The 19057-nt window shown below is 37.5% G+C and overlaps 3 protein-coding genes across 5 annotated transcripts; 2 read left to right on the top strand and 1 right to left on the bottom strand.

The window, feature by feature from the left end:
- Positions 1-1555: 1555 nt before the first annotated feature.
- LOC103328915 (disease resistance RPP13-like protein 4) lies at positions 1556-4196 on the bottom strand. Of its 3 annotated transcripts, none has more exons than XM_008231334.2 (2): positions 2068-4196; positions 1556-1833 (listed from the first exon to the last, which is right to left on the bottom strand). In XM_008231334.2, the coding sequence occupies exons 1-2, from the start codon at positions 3942-3944 to the stop codon at positions 1824-1826; spliced, it is 1887 nt and encodes a 628-aa protein (XP_008229556.2). In that variant the 5' UTR covers positions 3945-4196; the 3' UTR covers positions 1556-1823. The 3 variants fall into 3 exon arrangements, with proteins under 3 accessions (XP_008229556.2, XP_008229558.2, XP_008229557.2); XM_008231336.2 differs by having other exon boundaries at positions 1556-1830; XM_008231335.2 differs by having other exon boundaries at positions 1556-1849; positions 2068-4195.
- A 1366-nt stretch (positions 4197-5562) lies between these two features.
- On the top strand, positions 5563-10227 carry LOC103329043 (protein RECOGNITION OF PERONOSPORA PARASITICA 7-like). The gene is made up of 7 exons (XM_089049667.1): positions 5563-6934; positions 7041-7191; positions 7294-7437; positions 7550-7714; positions 8959-9034; positions 9376-9499; positions 9696-10227. Exons 1-5 carry the CDS (start codon positions 5673-5675, stop codon positions 9013-9015), a joined length of 1779 nt encoding a protein of 592 aa, XP_088905793.1. The 5' UTR covers positions 5563-5672; the 3' UTR covers positions 9016-9034; positions 9376-9499; positions 9696-10227.
- Positions 10228-10849: 622 nt separating this feature from the next.
- On the top strand, positions 10850-13154 carry LOC148918280 (diacylglycerol kinase 6-like). The gene is made up of 4 exons (XM_089050917.1): positions 10850-11310; positions 11995-12082; positions 12598-12699; positions 12797-13154. Exons 1-4 carry the CDS (start codon positions 11291-11293, stop codon positions 13016-13018), a joined length of 432 nt encoding a protein of 143 aa, XP_088907043.1. The 5' UTR covers positions 10850-11290; the 3' UTR covers positions 13019-13154.
- The last annotated feature ends 5903 nt before the right edge of the window (positions 13155-19057 follow it).

Below are 19057 nucleotides of genomic sequence, written 5' to 3'. Positions count from 1 at the left end.
GACTATTTGTCCTAACAAAACTGAAGTTAAAAGACCACGAGAACGATTTTGGAAATTGACGGACTCAAATGCAAATTGGGTCTAAATTCAGGGACTAATAAAACGATTAACCCTATTTTTTTTCACTAAAAACTAGGGAAATACCCACCAAGCACCGTAGACGTTTCTGCAAATTGCAAAAGTCAGGCATTCTCCTCCATCTTACTAAATTCAACACGGAATTCATAAAACCCATAAATCATAAAATCCAATCAGGGAAGTAACAAACTTTTGGGAAGAAAAAACCAGAAGCTAAGCAAATCTGAGAGAAAACAACGATGATAACGTCAGTTTCGCTTCATCTTGTATTTATTCACCAATGCACTTTGTACTGATCTATGAGTAGGGAGGCTAGGTTTTGCAAGATGCACTGCCTAGTATTTTGTATTTACTTATTTATTTGGTAAAAAAAAAAAATTAAAATTAATAGAGTTAAGTTTATGTTACGTGGGTGGACACGTGTTAGACAAATATGAGATGCTCTTGAAAAACTAAGTTTAACAGTTTTAAGTTTCTTGTGATTCAATCAGGGCTATTTTTTTCTTTTAAAATGATGAGGAAATTGTTTTATGATTTAAAGACGATGTGTCAACTTAATGTCCATTAAATTAAATTTTAATGGAATGGCGTATCCAGGAAAGAAATCAAGCAGATTATAACAGATAAAATTCAAACAGAGAATCCGAATTCTAGTTATTAAACCTAGAGGCATGATTGCAAACAAGAAAAATGAATGAAAGCATGTTCAAGAATAGATAGTGTCTACACTACAGAACATAAACTATAGCACAAGGCTTAAGATTTTCCGTTAAGTCAGTACCGTATCTATCTACTGCAATGATGTTGCTCATCGTTTGGCTAAAGTTTCTCTTTCTGTTGATGGTTTGGTTGACTGGAATGAGTGGCCCTATGCTGTCATCATGATGCCCTATAAAATGATTGTAATTTGCTCTAGTTTCTTTAGTGAATTTCGTTCTTTTAAAAAAATAAATAAATAAATATCTTCACTTTATAAAAAAAGACCATGACAATTCGGCAAGAGCATCTCTAACTGATTTGTCAAAAGTACCACATAGATATTTAACGGCTAGAAATAACATCTCACATCTCTCTAAGCGATGTGTCAAAGCTGATGTGGAATGAAGGCTGGAGGTTGAGATGTTATTTTTGATATCCCAAAAGCAAGATGTCAAATGAATATTTTATTATTTTTTAAAAATAGCTGGCTGTTACTTTCATTTATTATTTTCCTTTTTTTATTATTTTTATTATTTTTATTTTTTATCTTAAATGATTTGACTGTTACAATAATTATTTATTTGACATATCGGGTGGAATGTAAAACTGTGTAAATGTCAAATTGCCACATCAGCCACCAAATTTAAATTTGATGTTTGATATTTGACATCTCCCTTTGAAATGCTCTAACACAACACAAAACCAATTATTATTCAATAAAAGACAAGTCCCCAGAGCACGAGAGGATCGGAGGATTTCAACTTGAAATCACTAGAAATGACAATTCGATCGGATATTATATTAAGGAGAATGCTAGCAATTTTCTTTCGAAAAAGAATGATGATTAGAGAATTATTATTTTTAATAACTCCATCGCATAACAACAACACTAATTGTCGTTAGAGAATTAATTCTTCACTATTAAACAAGAACCGAACAAACGAATACAATTAACGTATTTGAAGCCAACTGAAATAGTGTTTCTTGGTCCCCGGCGAGGCACAGTTGGATTGCTTTCATTGAGATGCCAAATCATTCCACCTTGACTAAGCCCTGCTACATTTATCAACAGCTGTATAAAGAGGGGCTTAAATTTCATAATAAAAATAAAATCCGCATATAAATTTAATTATTTAAGAAAAGGAGTGGGGTTGGAAAACTCCTCTGTTCTTGCATACTGCAGAGGGATTGATGTATGCATACAATAACAATAGGGCATGCAGTTAATTATAACATGCTGCAGACATGAACTAGATACAGAGGACTAACTTTATCGAGGCGTTAACTTACTTGCTTAATTTCTGACCTTGAGATTTGCTCCAAAATATGTTTTTCTCATATTTGTCCTTTTCAATCTCATGGCATTTGACTTTCTCCAAGTACAACAGATGAGGAAACTGAACCTCCACCTCTGTAAGTTCTATTTTCATGTTACTCAAGTACTTGAGACGCAAGATTTCCACCCTCCACTTACAGTCGGTGACAGTCTCCTCCCCTGCATGGTCTAAGCTACAAAGTTCCCCGCCTCTTATGTAGAGCTTCTTTATATTTGTCAGTTGCCTCGGATTCAGCCATGGAGGTACTTCTTTTAGAGGGATGCCTTGCAGATCCAATTTTTCCAAATCCGGTGGGAATGAGAAATCCAGGGACTGATGGGCAATTTTTCCTCTTAACTCTGGAGAAACCACTGCCCATGATATTTTGAGGCGGCGAAGAGATGAAATTTCCTTCAAAGTTTCAAACTCGTTGTCATGCATTACGGCCTCATTCCCTATGTATATACTTAGCCGCCTTAGTTTCTTCAACTTGGCAAGGTCACCGAGTCTTGAGGGAGTATTTATCAAATTGGCTATGAGAAAACCTTTCAGTACTTGGAGGGAAGAGAGTTTGCCGATCCCTTTCGGCATGCCTTCTAGCAAGTAACACTCTGATATATCCAAATGAGTGAGCTTCCTCAACGATGAGATATCTGAAGGCAATGTCTCTAAATTGTGGCATGCTCTCAGATCCAGAATTTCAAGGCTGATGATGTTAAAGATACAAGAAGGGATCCGTGTTATTCCTGATATTCCTCGGAGACTAAGATACTTAAAGCTCAAGTAGTGCTGAGCCCCAATACCCTTCAAAAATAATCCTTCATCATCCACTTCAATGTGATGCGTGGGTGAGCTCTGCCACCGTCCCAGCTGAAGAACAACTACTTTCTTCAACTTGCTAAGCCATTCACGTTTGAAGCTAAGATAGTTGCTGTTCACATTGAATACTGTAAACAGATCTTCCTCACCCGGAGAAGTCTGGTTCTGATCAAAAACTAAGCACGCGCGCCTGCACAATGATACTTGACATGATGGCATCCAAGGCCAGTCTGAATCAAAGTGGAAGAGCAGAGCGTCCCTGGCCAAGCCTATCAGCATACAACGAATCCAAGGGTGCAGCGTGCAACTAGTGGATAAATGAACATTTCCATGTGGTTGAATCAAGCCCTGTTTCATGAGTTTGCCAAAGATTTCTTCTCCTACCTCTTCGGCCGTCTTATCTTGGGTGGCCGTGATGAAGCCCTCCCCAATCCACCAGTAAATTAGAGGCCTTTTCTTTATCACCGACTCCTCAGGGAAGATTGAGAAAGAGAGGAAGCAGAGCCTCAACTCGGTGCCCTCAAGATGTTCGTAACTCCTCCTCAGATTAGCCATGGCACGGCTTTCGTAAATTCCTTTCTCCAAGCCCATTTGTGACAACTCTTTTGATAGCTTCTTAACTGCTGTTAGACTCGACTCCGGCTGAGACCGATGCGTAAACTCTAAACTGCGTTCAGGGTAGCTCGGTAACTGCACTAAAGAGATTGAGGCTTTTATTTGGTCGGTGATTGCCTCCAGGCTGTTGAAAGGATTGCTCTCATCATCTCCCAAGAACAACTTGTCAACTAGACGTTCTAAGACAGTGAATTGGCTGAACAGAGTGTGCTCCCAGAGTGTAACTCTAGGTAGCAATTTTAAGTCTTCCATTCGTTGAAGCTCATCTTCAATCTTTTTGAAGCGACTCAGAACCACTTCCTGATCATCACCTGGCTTTATGTGTGCAACGGCCTTGGCTTTGGCTTTTCCCAGACGATCCAATAACTTGGGCAGGAACTTCTCTGCATTTCTTGAGGTTGAGGTGACATTTCTCATTTCAGATGCAATTACACTGAAAATGAGGTAGCCTGTTGCATATAGATTGAGGGTAGCTGTGGAACTCAAGAGATTGATGCAATCAAACCTATCATGTCTGCCTCTTTATTATTTAAGTGATATATGTTTACCTCAACAACAACAACAATAAGTAAATCACATGAATTTATTATACAAACTAACTTACCATCCATTTGTTGCAGATTAGTGAGTCCTCTAGAACTAACTTACCATCCATTTTTCTTTTAAAAAAACAAATAAGATAATAGAATTAACAATCACCGTAAGATCATCTTTTTTAAAGAAATACAATAATGACTCTTAGGCTAACAATCAGAGCTCAAAAAAGTAACACTAAAATAAAAAAAGAAAAAGAGAAAGGAAAAAAAAGCTCATTATACTCCTTAGTAGTCCTAGAAGCAAAGAACAATGGCAAAAGAAAATATATATTATTCCACACTTAATCTTTTAAACAATTATCTGATTGAGCATAGAGAAGATGGGTGGTGCAAGAGTAGGGTAACATGTCCAAAGAAATAAAAAAAGAAAGGACAAAAGAAAAAGCTCATTATACTCCCTGGTAGTCCTGGAAGGAAAGAACAATGGCAAGAGAAATATATATAATTCCCCACTCTCTTTAAACAATTATTCAATGTCAATTAATCTTAATCTCAATGAGCATAAAGAAGATGGTGTGCGAATGACCAGCAGAGTAACATGTCGAAAGATATGTTTTATTTAAGAATTGTAATATTTGTTGAGAATGTTTGTCCCATATTAAAAAATTAAGGGACCAAACGTGAGTTTATAAGGAGTTGGGCTACTCCCCAATTACCAATTGGTTTTGAGGTAGAACCTCAACTTCCTTCATTGTATCAAAGCAAGGCTTCACATGTTGGGCCCAATGGCCCACTCGTGCTCCCACGTCACCCAATATATATTCCATGTGTTAGGCTTAAAAGTCCACCACATGTGCAGGACTTGTTGAGACAAAAAATTTGTTACTGATAGCTTCTTATTTATCCCTATAGGCATCACATATGAGTGTAGTCCTGGAAGCAAACACAAAAGAAAAGGAGAAGAGAAAAGAAAAGGCTCATTACATATACTCCTTGGTAGTCCTGGAAGCAAAGAACAATGATAAAAAGAAAAATATATATGATTCCCCATTCTTTTCGATCAGTCTTAATCTCAATGAACATAAGACGGTGTGTGAAGGACCAGGATAACATGGCAAAATATATGTTTTATTTAAACAACAAAATATTCGGTAAGTATGGTTAAACTCCTAGGTTCCGTTTTATAGCTGAAACTCAAAAAATTAAAAGAAAAACTAGTCCAAATGGCACAGTTTGGATTCTGAATCAAAATTCGTGCTTCTACTAGAGACACAAACTTTTTATTACCAACTAATAATGTGACAGTTTCTTATTCACCGAAACTGATTAACAAAAACCGAACACTTAAAAAGGGCAAGCAAAGAACTATGGCAAACGAAAAACATATATGATTCCCCTAGCGGCTCATTCTACTTTTAAACAGTTATTTGATGCTGAGCATATGAATAACGTGGGTGAGAGAATCTGTTTTGTTCCAATAACAGATCCAGGTCCTTTGATCAAAGCGCTGAACAAAGGCCAAGGTGTGGTTACGTGCTCTTCTTATTACTCCCCACAGTTTCTGATTAAAATTGCAGTAGATACATAAATATAGTGTTGAAGGGGAAGAATGGCAGGGGATGTTGCTCAATTTCTCCGGAATAAGTTCCTGGCATCTCTTAGCGAGACAGAGTCTGAATTATCAGGTGCTGTTCTCATTTCTGATTTGGGAGCAATCAAAGATATTGTAATAGCTATAGATACTCGAAGACTTACGGGAGATTACTACTGTCTCTTTATCTCTGTGCTCCTGGACCTCACCGACGCATTGACCAAGTGCCAGGTCTTCTCACATGAGTGGAAGAAGCATAGTCATCACAAGACTCATTTAGTAGTCTTCAACCATTTGAGTTTGAGGAAGATTTGTTTCGTGCGGAAGATGAAGAAGCGGCTGGCTGCAATAAAACGCATCTTCGAGGCTGAGTTTATGAAAAAGGAAGAAATAATTTATAACTTGAGGGAATCATCAAGTCGTCCTGATGATCCTGAAGAGAATTCAGAGATCGAACTACCTGTAGTGGAGGCTGAAGTTGTGGGATTTGATGAGCAATTACTGAAGATTGGGAACTTTCTTTTAAAATCATCGCCGTCATCAGGTGCTGGATTTGCGGCAGTTGGGATAGTGGGCATGGCAGGGGTGGGTAAGACCACTCTGGTGCGCGAGGTTTTGAGTTGGTGGATGGTGCTAGGAAAATTTTCTCCTATAATTTGGTTATGCTTGTCGAATATAATCAAAGAAAATAAACAAGTAGAAGAAGAAATTGAGGTCAGCATTGTGAAATGTATGCTTAGTAAGTTGGACCATGATGCCGTTGCCGACGGAGATGGCATCATCCAGGAGGAGGAGGAGAAGACACTAAGTAGTAATAATTCTGGTCATCTCCTTGCTGCGCTCTTGGAAAGGCTCAACCAACATTTATCAGGTAAAAGTTATTTAATTGTGTTGGATGATATGTGGCACATGAACGATTTCTACTCGGATTTAGGACAAGTACTTGAGGTTCAGGAAGGTGATAAGAAAGTTGGGGATCGCTTATCGCACGGATTGCCTAAGGGTAGTGGTGGTGCCATCATCGTCACTAGTAGGATACCGGAAGTGGTTGAAGCTATGGTGGTACCGGCGCAGGGGTCAGATAAACATTATAAGAGCTTGATTATTTCTCTTGAGCCTTTGGACAGAGAAAGCTGCTGGAATATATATCAGGACACTGCTTTTGGTTATCAACAACATTTGGAAAAGGTTGAGAATGAAATTAAGGATCTATGTTATGGTCTACCATTGGCCGCTAGGACACTCGCAGAAATCATGTCCCAAAACTCCCAAAATTTTGAGTATTATTCTCAACTTAATTATACATACAGTACTTTACTTACTCCCTTATTTTGGTATCGTCTGTCTTTCGAATTATTTACGTACCAATATGAATGTCCCATGCAGGAGGACTTCTCCGCCCTACCACAAATCTGAGGACTTACCTTATTCCTTCCATATAAAAAAATCCCCAGTGTTGGTGTTTATTGATATGTCCAATACACGACAAGGAGAAGAACTTATTGGGAAATTTTGCGACCTCCTTACTAAAGAGCAGGTATTTTTCTCATTGAACATAGTTTATGTATAATTAAAGCTCTAATTAACATGCATGGATTTGATTAAAGTTTGTTGTAAATTGTTTTCCTTTATTTTCTAGGTTTTTGGTGTACAACTGGAAGAACCAAATATGTATAATAATCCTGTGACGGTGCTAAAGGATGTTTATGGTACTCTAGAAAAGCTTAAGCAAAATGGTTATTATGATTTTGCTTCTGAAATTCAAAAGAAGATGAGAATTATAGTAAGTAACATATTAAATTTATACGATTTGCTAAAGCGTAGTAAGTAACATATTAAATTATAGTAAGTAACATTTTTAATATGTTTTTTTAATTTGACATTATATATCTCAGGTTGTTGGCCAGGATGAGTTTGTAAATTGGATTTTGGGAGTTATCTGTGATCTTAAATTGCCAGAGTCACCCTCCATTGCTCCGGTACCACCACCGACTTTAAAAGAAAAACCGCTCTGGGTCCTCGACACCTACCAATATGGAATCGCTGCTTCGTTTGGATGGGTGGGGCGTTTAGCATTTATATTTAATTCTTTTTAATTGGCAACTATTTAATATTGAAACGTCTTTTTAATAACTATTTAATATTGGCCAATTGCCTGTTGCCGACCCCTGCTATCCGCCACAGCAGCCGGCCTCGACGTCAACGTCGCCCACCATCCTCCATATTCCGCGTCACTCTGCCCTCCTCCATCGTCGTCGGCATCGCCTTTGTCCTTCTCACCGGCTCACTCCCTCTCTATCCCCCATTTCCCGTTCTCTCTCTTCCATTCCTTGTTCTTCATCAAATCACTCCTCCTCCATCATCATCATCACCCACCCATCCCTTCCTCTTTTCCTCTTCAGTAACTCATCATTCATCACCCACACACTAGATATTGATTTCTCTCCTTTTTATCTTTAATTTTATTTGAGTTATTTATTAGGGAATTCTGAAAATTTTGGAAATGGTGGACTTTGAGTTGGCTTCGGGTCTGTGGAAGAACAGGGTACGGTCGGTGGAAAACAAATTTATCTGCTCTCTCCTCAAGATCTAAGTTGCTGAGAGAGAGAGAGGGAGGAATGAGAGAGAGTCGGTGGGAATTGAAGAGAGAGAAGAAGAGTGGTTTGAGTTGGAAGAAAAAAAAAATACTAAGTGTGTAAGTGGTATCCAACTGTCAGGAAGTAATTGTCTAGGGACACTGAGGTAGAATGCTTACCTTGGCGTCCCCGTGCCAGGCAATGTGCCAAACATTTTGAAATTTAAAACAATGTGTGGTTAGTCAAATTTGTAATAAATTTCAAATTTAGGAGGAAAGAAATCAATACAATAAATTAAGGAACTAACATTTAATACAACCATATAATAGGGTAAAATCTAATTAGGGGTACTTATGGAATATAAAAAGTATAATCAATCAAATTTTAAATTAAAATAGGTAACTTGCTGAGTTAGATCCTAATTATCGGGTTTTACTTATAATAAATTGGGTTTTATTCATGGTTAGTTGTAAAAAAGAAAACATTAGTTTGAAGGGATCCACATTTACTATTTTATTTTCTTCCGTTTTCATGACATATATATATATATGTACCATCTCTTTGTACGTCTTTGTTTTTCATGGAAAAATGAGTATGAGTATAGGCTTTTAAATTTCCATTTTAATTACAACATGTACATGTATGATTCTGCTGTTACTTACTAGGTTGGCAGGCAATTGATGCATCTCTCTATTATTTATGCATGTTGCCTGCTTGACTACTTCCAGAAGAACATTTTGAATATATCACCGCTGCGATCGTTCCTTGTTGACGTAGCACTGTAAAATCGTGGAGAACTGACAGGTATTCGATTTAGATGTCGTATGGCTAACTCTTTAATTATCTGTCGTATGGCTAACAAAAAAACAAAAACAAAAAAGGTTTCTCACACAAACATTACTAATTAGGTGTCATGAGAGTTTGAACCTAAAACCATTGGTATGCAAGTGAATATCATTTTTCCACTACGGCTACACCTAATTGACAATTATATATATGTTCATATTATTTCTTTTTAGTTTACATTGAAGTTAACTTTTCGTAGTAAGATAGCAAGAATTAATGGGTAAATTAATCTGGATTATATATGTTGCATTAATTTATTGTAGTTGTAATCTTATTTTATTCTTTTATTGGATTTTCAGCTGGCTTTGTTTCATTAAGCTGAAACACACTCAATCTTCTACAAGTCAACAAGAAAAACCATATTCTTCTTTTATGGACCGATTACCACATTATTTGCATGAGGTTGGAGATGTGGGAAAAGCGGTAAGAATCTCCAATCTCCAATCTCAATGGACCTATCACTTCACTTTTATGATAACCTTTGAGTACTGAATATTCGGATGATCATGATCTCCCTTTTCTTGCAATTGGTGTCTTCATTCATTCTTATCTCTCCTTCCATATTACCACTTCTTATCTTAAGATAATATTAATTCCTCAATTCTTATACATTTCTTAGGATAATCCAACATTATACGGACGATTTTGGTACGTCTTCCACTTCAGCGGTAAAGAATTTCATCCTTGTTTAGCACTTTGGATGGCTCAAATTGCATCTCACTTACAATTTTTATACGGACGATTTTGGTACTACTTCAGGTTGTCTGGTAAAGAATTTCACCCTTGTTTAAACTTTAATTTCTTTTCTTCGTTACGTGCCCAAATTCATTTGAATTTTTTTTTTTTTAATACTCATGTTATCATTTCATTTCCATATTTTTCATGCATTAATTAATGGGTCAGAATTAGAGGGACACATTTTTTGACACTTTTCGACACATGCTATAGAAAGTTGGATTTTAGCACTTTGGATGGCTCAAATTGCATCTCACTTACATTTAGTTTTATAAACATGACTCAAAGTTTCATTCGAAGTTCCATAATTTTCTAACAATTTATATTTTTTTATTCATATTTTCGTCGGAATTTCTACATTTGGGGACTACTAATATTTTCAAAATGGCCGATATTTAAGTCCACAGCGATAAGCCTTCAAGGTAAATGAGCTTCATGCTTTCATCCAAGCTAAATTATTCATCATGTTGTTATAAATAACCCTGTATGCATATGAAATTACTAATTATTGGTATCCAATCCTGGTAATTTGATATTAAATTATATAGGCTTATTTTCACAAAAGGTCTTTGACGTTCACGAAATTATCATCTTTAGTTCTTCTTTTTTTTGGTGACATGATTAGTCCTTAGCACTAGATTGTCTTAATTTTGTTATTCGACCACTCCGTTATTGTAATCACCCTTTGTGGTTAGTTTGTTTTGGCCCTTGTGGCTAATGGCTTTTTTGGCTGAATTATGAATGCAATCCTAGAATTTCTCAACAAAAAAAAAAGGTTACTCACATATATTCATACCTCGAGAAGAAAATTACTAATCATTCATACTGTCAAGTATTCTATTAAACTGATGATGTGGAACCCAAATCATAGAGAAGAAAATAACAATCCTCCTGTACTACAAGAATTTTGTTGTTACAGAACTACTTTTTAGGGATTTTTGGAACTGTTATTTTTCCTTATCAGCAAAACAACAACGTGTATCTGATCCACCAGCTGTTTTATATTTATTTAATTTGAGCTAGAGAGTGGGTGTCAGGGAAAGGGAGAGGGGGAATGCAGGATGGGACGAGGCATGGGAGGGGGAGTCAACAGTTTTTATTTTATTTTTATTTTTACAAGTTTTAAATTTAAGTTTTCTATGTTTTATTGAATTTTTATTTTTTAAATATTTTCAAAATAATTTTTTATTTAGATCCATATGACATGCTATTATTGGACACATGGCTCCACATACATGCCATATCATCAATTTAACAGAATCTTTATGGAATCTCACGGTAGGGATCAATTTTATATACGCAGGGTAATTTCGTGACGTATCAAATGTGATAATTTCGTAAACCTCATAGAACATTTGTGAAAATATAAGCCAACTACATATTCTTCTTTTAGTACTTTATACTTTTGTTTTTCCTAACAGAGACGACCTATCCTCAATTGCAATAGTAAAGGTGTTGAATCATCTTGGTCAGTGGGAAATGCTTCACATTCCTGAAAGGTACGTAATAATTGTGGAATTTACACTCAACTTCTTTTATTGCTCCCTCATAGATGATATCATTTTTCTGTTGTGTGCTTTTACTTCTTTAAAATGTTTGATGAAAACCTTGCTTGCACTCTCTCTTTCATCTCACTATTTGTTGTATGATTAAATGGAAAGGAAAAAAAAAAAGAAAAAAAAAAAGAGGAAAATGGCACTTTCATTTTGGCACATCTTTCTGTCATTTTTTCTCTCTCTTTAACCCTAGTTTGATAACTAATTTTTCATAAAACTTGATTCTGTTGGTGTCAAACGCACCAAAAGGGCAATTCTCTCTGTACATCGGGAATTTCTGTTGTTTTCAAGTCATCATTTCTTATTTTTTGTTTTTGTTTTTATATATAAGGAAAGCAACAGTGTGAAAATGCCATAAAAATTTAAACCTAAGACCTCCATTAGTATGCAAGTTAAACTTTTTTGTTTTCTTAATACAAGTGACATTGATGTTTTTCATATGGGTCCCTGAGAGTTTAACCTCTGTCCATATGGATAAAAATGAAAGAGCAAAACCACCTGAGTTATACCCTTCATTGGCTACGTTTTGATTACTTTACATTTAAGCATATATATATCATTCACACACTTGCACATGCGCAAACTTACGCGTACTCTAATTTTATGTCTTTTGGTATACATGTACAGCACCAATTCAATTCATTGTCTTAACTTCCCTATCTTTCGTCCAAGAGAAGATCATATGTTCATGGACGACACTAGGGAATATAAAAAAGTGAGGTTCCTTTTTCTTCCTTTACACGTGTTTTTGTTTTCGTGAGATATGCATGCATTGGTTAATGTTTCTGTGATTGGCATTTGCAATCAGATTTAATGTTATTGATACCATATTTATTCACCAAATCACCTCATTAATAGGAATCTGGACTTTTTATATTGATTTTTTCTGTTAGGATTTGATTTGATTTTCCTTTACAAATATTTTTTTTTCTTCAAATCAGTGGATGTGGATCCCTCTAATAGAGAGGTGACTCCACCAGTGTACGTGGGATCTATCGTTTTAAAGAGGTTGTCAGTACTGTGATCAGTAAATGTGGTCCAAATAACACCAACCTTCATTTGTACGACCACATTGCTGATTATCTCTCTAAAAGAGGATCCACCACTGTATGTGAGATCCATCCATATTAAAGAGGTGGTGAGTAATAATGTTTTTCAAATAGCGACACCCTTACATATATACCCATTAATTACTAAAACATTTCCATGTTAAAATTGAGTTAATTACAGACACCCAAGAGCCCATCTTTCATAGACGATGGACGCCTCGAAGTTATCGGTTACAAATTTGATCTCATCGCTTATATGGTAATCCGGACTTCCCTTGATCAGGTCATACATCTTGAATTGATATTTGTTCAGATTGCAGCATCCATTTCAAAGAGAGGATTACTAAACTTATATCTACTTCTTTTTTTTTTTTTTAAAGGTACGAGGAATTCGCTTCGAGTTTATAAAAGGTGCAAGAGGGTTTGTGCGCATGAGTTTTGATGATGGAGAAACAAAGTTTAAAATCCCTACTGATGAATTGGTTGAGATTGAAATCTCTTACCAGGGCCAAGTCAACATTCTTGCCGGTCCAAATTGCGAAGCAAAAAGTATCCATCACTCCAAATTGCCGGTCCAAATTGCACAGCGTTCAGATACCTGAGGCCAATCTAGAGCACTGAACAAATGAAACAAGTGTAACAGTGAAACTTTATTGATATTTTTCAACAACTGATGTATTTTTTGTTTTTTTTTTTTGTTTTTGTGTGCGTGTGGTCTGAATTTCAACAACTGGTTTACAAGCTTGAAAACTGATTAATATACTAAAACAGCTGTAAAACTGATTAATTAACAACAGATTGATAACAGAACCAATATAAGTTTGACAACTCAATCTTATACCAAAAGACAATAATGCCCTTCGAATCCTATCGTTACTCCCTCCTATGATCCTATCCTATAGAAGATGAGCCTTGTCCTCAAGGATATATACGGATTATCTCACCAAAGTCCATTCGTTGTCTTAGCTTGCTAACCTTTGTTTTACCTTCATTTTTATCCTTGTAAAATGCATGGATCATGTTTCTGTTCCGTGATTGTAATATATGCAATATTATACACCCTTCGAATATTAAAGTTTTCTTGGTTGAAATCGACTTACAGACAACCCTGGCCTGGCCCCATCTTTCATACACTACTACGTTTCACTATTTGCGCGACGAAAGATCGCGCGACGAAGAACAATTCGTCGCGCAAACAATACTTGCGCGACTAAGAAAACTATTCGTCGCGCAATCCACTGAAAATTTGCGCCACCAAACTTTTTCGTCTCGCAAAATGTATATGCGCGACAAAACAATTTTAAAGCAGAGTTAAAAAGCGGGGAATTTTTTAGCGAAACATTTGCGCGACGAGAAATATCGTCGCTAAAGGCAACATTGCGCGACGAATAAATTCTCCGTCGCCCAAAGAGGACAGTCCCTTATTTAGCGCGACGGAAAGACGCTTTCACGTAAGAGAACAAGAGATATTTTATTTTTGGCGCCAAAAATGACTGGTGGGATATTTTTTTGCGCGACGTAGTACATTCGTCGCGTAAAGTTCAACGTTCTGCGACGAATATCTTGTTTTGCGCGACGGAATTTTGTTTTGCGCAAGGTGGCGCGACGGAAAGTACCAGCGTTGTGCAAAAGTTAGATGTCGGCGGTGTTTGCGCGACGAAAAAATGGGTTTGCGCGACGGATGATTTGGTTTTTTGCGACGGGAGTTTGCGCGACGAATAAGTATGTTCGTCGCGCAAAGTCCTTCTTCTTCATATTAGAATTCTGCCATTGCAGAGGCAGAATGCAAAAACAAAGCATCGCCTCTGCCTCTCTCTCAACCTCTCTGCCGCTCTGGGATTTCAATACATTGATTGGGTAAGTATTTTTCGTCATTAGTTTAAAAGTATTAATTTAAGTTCGTACTAAGGTTTTTTAATTTGTTTTCGTTAGGGATATTTGTAATTAGCGATTGGTGGAGAACGATTGAGAATGTATTTTATTTGTTTTATATATGTTTAAAATGTTCTTGTGAAGTTATATTTATATTATGTTGTGCGTAACGTAGTACAATCTGTTGTGATGTACGAAGTTAATTGAAATTAACTTCGTGCTTTTATTTTTATGTTTAGTAACACTTAGTTTCCCTCGAGATTAGTTGGATTTCGTGCATGGATGCGTAATGCATGACTGCGGTCCAATTAATTCTTGAATTGTCCCATTATTTGGACAGTTTGGTAATGCATAGTGTTGTCACGTAATCTATGGCTACATGATTAGGTTTCGATTGTGGATATTTCGTTGTCATCTCGGTACGTTCTTCGGGTGGTACATAGGTATTTATACCTATGGCCACCTCAAGCTATGGCGAGATCTTTGGCGAAATTCATCCACGTCGAAATCTAATCTCATGTAGTCGTGGTTACGTGGCGAGTATGCATTCCCGAATGGGATAGGACCCTTACCGGAGGCATAAGGTGACATTATAACTTCGTATGAAGTTGTTGTGATTGTTGTGTTGTGATTCTGGTTTCAGGAATTATGGACAGAAGGTGGATACAGAACCCGAACAGATGTGCAGACGAATACTTGGATGGAATCGAGGATTTTATTGAGTTTGCACGTAGAACACAACCCGGGTGCAACTAGAATCCGTTGTCCTTGTAGGAGGTGCAACAACACGTTATGGGAGACAATTGAAAATGTTGGATTTCATTTAGTAAGGAATGGAATGATTGAGACATATAGCATTTGGAACCTTCACGGGGAACAATTAGAGCATGCTTCGTCTTCAAATGCCACAAGAGTGGACAATGTTCAACCTATTGTGGATGCTAATGATGAAGTCATGGATATTATAGGATGTTTTTCCATTTGCATCGACCAACATGAATCAAGAAGAGCAAGATGATGTGCCTACACCAATAGACAGTGCGGAGTTTGAACAATATGAGAAATTGTTAAAAAATGCCAACCAAGAGTTATACCCGGGGTGCGAGAGCTTTTCCGTTCTCACGGCCATTGTGGAGCTAATGCACGGAAAAATAAAGTATCGTATGTCGAACCTGTGTTTCGATTACTTTTTGGGGGTTTTCAAGAGAATGCTTCCGACGGACAATTGTTTGCCGAAAGACCATAAACAGGCGCAGAAGGTGTTGAATGGTCTTGGATTGGGTTATGAAAAAATCCATGCTTGCAAAAACAATTGCATGTTATTCTACAAAGAGCATGAATCGTTGGATACATGTCCTATATGCAATGAGTCGAGGTTCAAGATGACATCTCAGAATAGGACGACTAAGATCCCACAAAAAGTCATGCGTTATTTGCCCACGAAACCTAGGTTGCGGCGATTGTATATGTCGACCCATACGCCACGGACATGAGATGGCATCAGGGAAAAGCGGGTAGACGATGATGTGATGCGGCATCCTGCAGATGGGAGGCATGGAAAGAGTTCGATCGAGCGTTCCCGAGTTTTCTGCTGATCCCGAAATGTTAGATTGGGACTTGCCACTGCGGATTCAATCCGTATGGGGTTCTAAACCAACACCACAGCACTTGGCCGATTTTCGTATTCCCATATAATTTGCCGCCTTGGAAATGCATGAAAAAAGAATACATGATGATGACTGTTTTGATAATCGAGGATCCTGGGAGGTCAATCGATGTTTACTTAAGGCGCTGGTTGATGAGTGAAGGATTTGTGGACAAACGGTGTTCGCACGTACGATAAATCAACTGGGAAGATGTTCACTTTGCGGGCAGCAGTTATGTGGATGTGAATGATTTCCCAGCATATGCAATGGTTTCTGGGTGGAGCACAAAAGGTTATATGGCATGTCCTGTATGCAAGGAAGATGTAACTTCTGGTTGGCATGCTGGAAAAGTTTGTTACCTTGGTCATCGGAGATGGTTGCCATGGGACCATGAGTGGAGGGAAAAAGATAAAGAGTTCGACGGGAACACTGAGAAGGCCGCTTAGACCAGAGAATGGTCCGGTGATGAGATATTGGACCAGCTTAACCGTTGGATTTTGCTCCCTTCGGAAAACAGTTAGTATATCGGACCTTCTACACATATGAACTGGACGCACAAGCCTATGTTTTTTGAGCTCCCATATTGGTCGAAACTAAAATTGAGGCACAATCTAGATGTGATGCATGTTGAGAAAAATGTATTCGACACATTGGTGGGCACGATTCTAGATATCGAGGGGAAGACAAAGGACACGATCAAAGCTCGTCTTGATTTGGAAAGAATGGGCATACGAAGGGGTTTATGGATGAATAGGGACAATGATAAAGCTAGAAGGGATCTTGCATTCTTTTCTATGAAACCGAATGACAAGAAAGAGTTTCTAAAGTTTGTATCGTCAGTAAAGTTTCCCGATGGGTATGCTTCTAATATCGCACGTTGTGTGAATGTTGACGGGGGTAAATTTACTGGACTTAAAAGCCATGACTGCCATGTGTTTATGCAACGCCTACTTCCTGTTGGTATTCGACACCTATTGCCGGAAGATGTAGTGAAGCCAATCATTTTGTTGTCCAGATTTTTTTCCCAACTGACGTGCGAAAACTTTGCGAAAAACGGACATGTTGATTCAGATTGCGCCATGACATTGTCCAAGTCCTATGCAAGTTTGAGATGATATTTCCTCCAGCTTTCTTCACAAGTATGATGCACGTGATGGTTCACTTGCCAGAAGAGGCATTACTTGCTGGTCCTGTCAACTATCGCTGGATGTATCCAATAGAAAGGTATATAATCCTTATCATTTGTGTATGCATCATTATCACATGCTTGCTAATTTCAATCATATCGTTTTATTTTGGCGAGAGCTTCTCGGAGAGCTGAAAAAGTGTGCATGCAGGCCGAAGGGATCAATTGTAGAGGCTTGGGTTCAATATGAGTCGCTTACTTTCTGCGGAATGTATTTAAAAAATGTGGAGAGCGGTTTTCAATCGTCCCTCAGCGCAATCATGATGGAGGTATGAGAAATGAAAAACTTTCAATTTTGCCCAGCGCCACCGACCCTTCGGAGATCCTGGGCCGAGAGTCGTTTCTTAGAAATGACATGGAGGTAGCGCATTGGTTCGTACTGAACAATTGTGATGAGATCATGGGATACTTATATGAGCATGAAGAGATGATGAAGCGAGAACATCCATCACATTTGGTTGCCCAGAAACACCGTGAATTGTTTCCACAATGGTTTTTGGATTCTGTAAGTTATCAGTTGTTTGTTATTTGAGAAATATAAATTTTTTTAAATTTTGTCAGACTAACATATGAATGGTTTTGTATAATATTAGGTGAATAAGTTGAAATCATCGAATTCCCCAACTTACAGTGATGAGTTATATAACTTGGCGTTCGGCCCGATTCGCGCTGAATTGTTCTCGGGTTGTAATGTCAACGGTGTCAAATTTTTGGCGAAGCTGCGAGATGACAAGTTGTGTACGCATAAAGCAGCGGTGTCCATGTCCAGGTGGAGGCGAAAGCGGACATTGATTTCTATGGCAAACTCACAACTGTCGTGCAATTGCTTTACAAAGATCGATACCAAGTGATTATGTTTAAGTGTCGATGGTTTGACACCAACCCAAATAGGCGGCAAGTGTTAAAATCGATCATGGCTTACTATCATGAACATGAACAGAACTTGGTATGATGGCGACCCTTATATTTTGGCAAACATGGCAACACAAATTGTGTATCTAGATGACCCTAAAGCCGGGAAGCGGTTGGAGCGTTGTTCAAAAGATGGATCACGAGGCGTGTATGCTATACCAGAACTAGACCCAACTGACAACGACGTCAACAATGTGGCTGACCAACGTTTAGAATCTTCAATGGAAAATGATGCGGAAACACTTCGAAATACTAATGTTAGCCATTTCAAATACAAGGAGTGTCTTCAATCGAAATACCGATTCAGTCAATTACAATTGACCTCGGTGATCTTCCGCAATATGATGTTGCCGTTGGCCCGAGCAACGACGATGATGTAGTTATAGAAGGCGGAGGAGGAGGAGGAGGAAGAGGATTGGGAGACCGAAAGTGATGATAGCAACGATAGCGAAAGTTATTATAGTTCAGGATGATGAATGATTAATTTTTTTTGTAATTTTATTATGTTAGTGGACATATTTTGTGTAATGCAAATGTTTTCATATATGTACTTGTTATATCCAAACATTATATATGATACCAAGTGAAACATTATTAAAATAATTGTAGTTATAAACCATTGTAGTTTAAAAAATGAAAACCATATAACCGAAAAAATGAATACAAAGAACATAAGATTATCAACAATCCTTCCATTCTCAAATCAAAAGAAAATAGAATAAATCATACTTTCATACAATTCATTATATGTAATGATGAATAATTCAGATTAATAATATGTGAATGCAAATAATCTTGCGCGACGAAGGCATAATTGTCGCGCAAATTTTCTTGCGACGGATAACGTAAACGTCACGCATACTCTATTATTTGCGCGACAAATAATATCGTCGCGCAAGTGCCTTTCTCGCGACGAAAAACAGACCTCGTCGCGCAAACATATACACATATATATATTTCTGATATATACACACGTATATAGTTGAAATTGACGATCGAAGTAGTTCACTGTATTCACATAGGGT

The sequence above is a fragment of the Prunus mume genome, linkage group LG4, assembly GCF_029339155.1.
Source record: "Prunus mume cultivar Tortuosa linkage group LG4, ASM2933915v1, whole genome shotgun sequence".
NCBI classification, from domain to species: domain Eukaryota; kingdom Viridiplantae; phylum Streptophyta; class Magnoliopsida; order Rosales; family Rosaceae; genus Prunus; species Prunus mume.
The sequence above is the reverse complement of the archived record's forward strand: the minus strand, read 5'-3'. Positions and strand labels throughout refer to the sequence as shown.

Bases quoted from the DNA above. Each gene is read 5' to 3' on its own strand.
- LOC103328915 (XM_008231334.2), bottom strand. From the start codon at position 3,944: ATGAGAAATGTCACCTCAACCTCAAGAAATGCAGAGAAGTTCCTGCCC.
- LOC103329043 (XM_089049667.1), top strand. From the start codon at position 5,673: ATGGCAGGGGATGTTGCTCAATTTCTCCGGAATAAGTTCCTGGCATCT. The intron at 6,935-7,040 runs GTATTATTCTCA...TGTCCCATGCAG, and splicing joins CAAAACTCCCAAAATTTTGA to GAGGACTTCTCCGCCCTACC. The intron at 7,438-7,549 runs GTAAGTAACATA...TATATATCTCAG, and splicing joins AAAAGAAGATGAGAATTATA to GTTGTTGGCCAGGATGAGTT.
- LOC148918280 (XM_089050917.1), top strand. From the start codon at position 11,291: ATGCTTCACATTCCTGAAAG. The intron at 12,083-12,597 runs GTGAGGTTCCTT...AGTTAATTACAG, and splicing joins ACACTAGGGAATATAAAAAA to ACACCCAAGAGCCCATCTTT. The intron at 12,700-12,796 runs GTCATACATCTT...TTTTTTTTAAAG, and splicing joins TCCGGACTTCCCTTGATCAG to GTACGAGGAATTCGCTTCGA.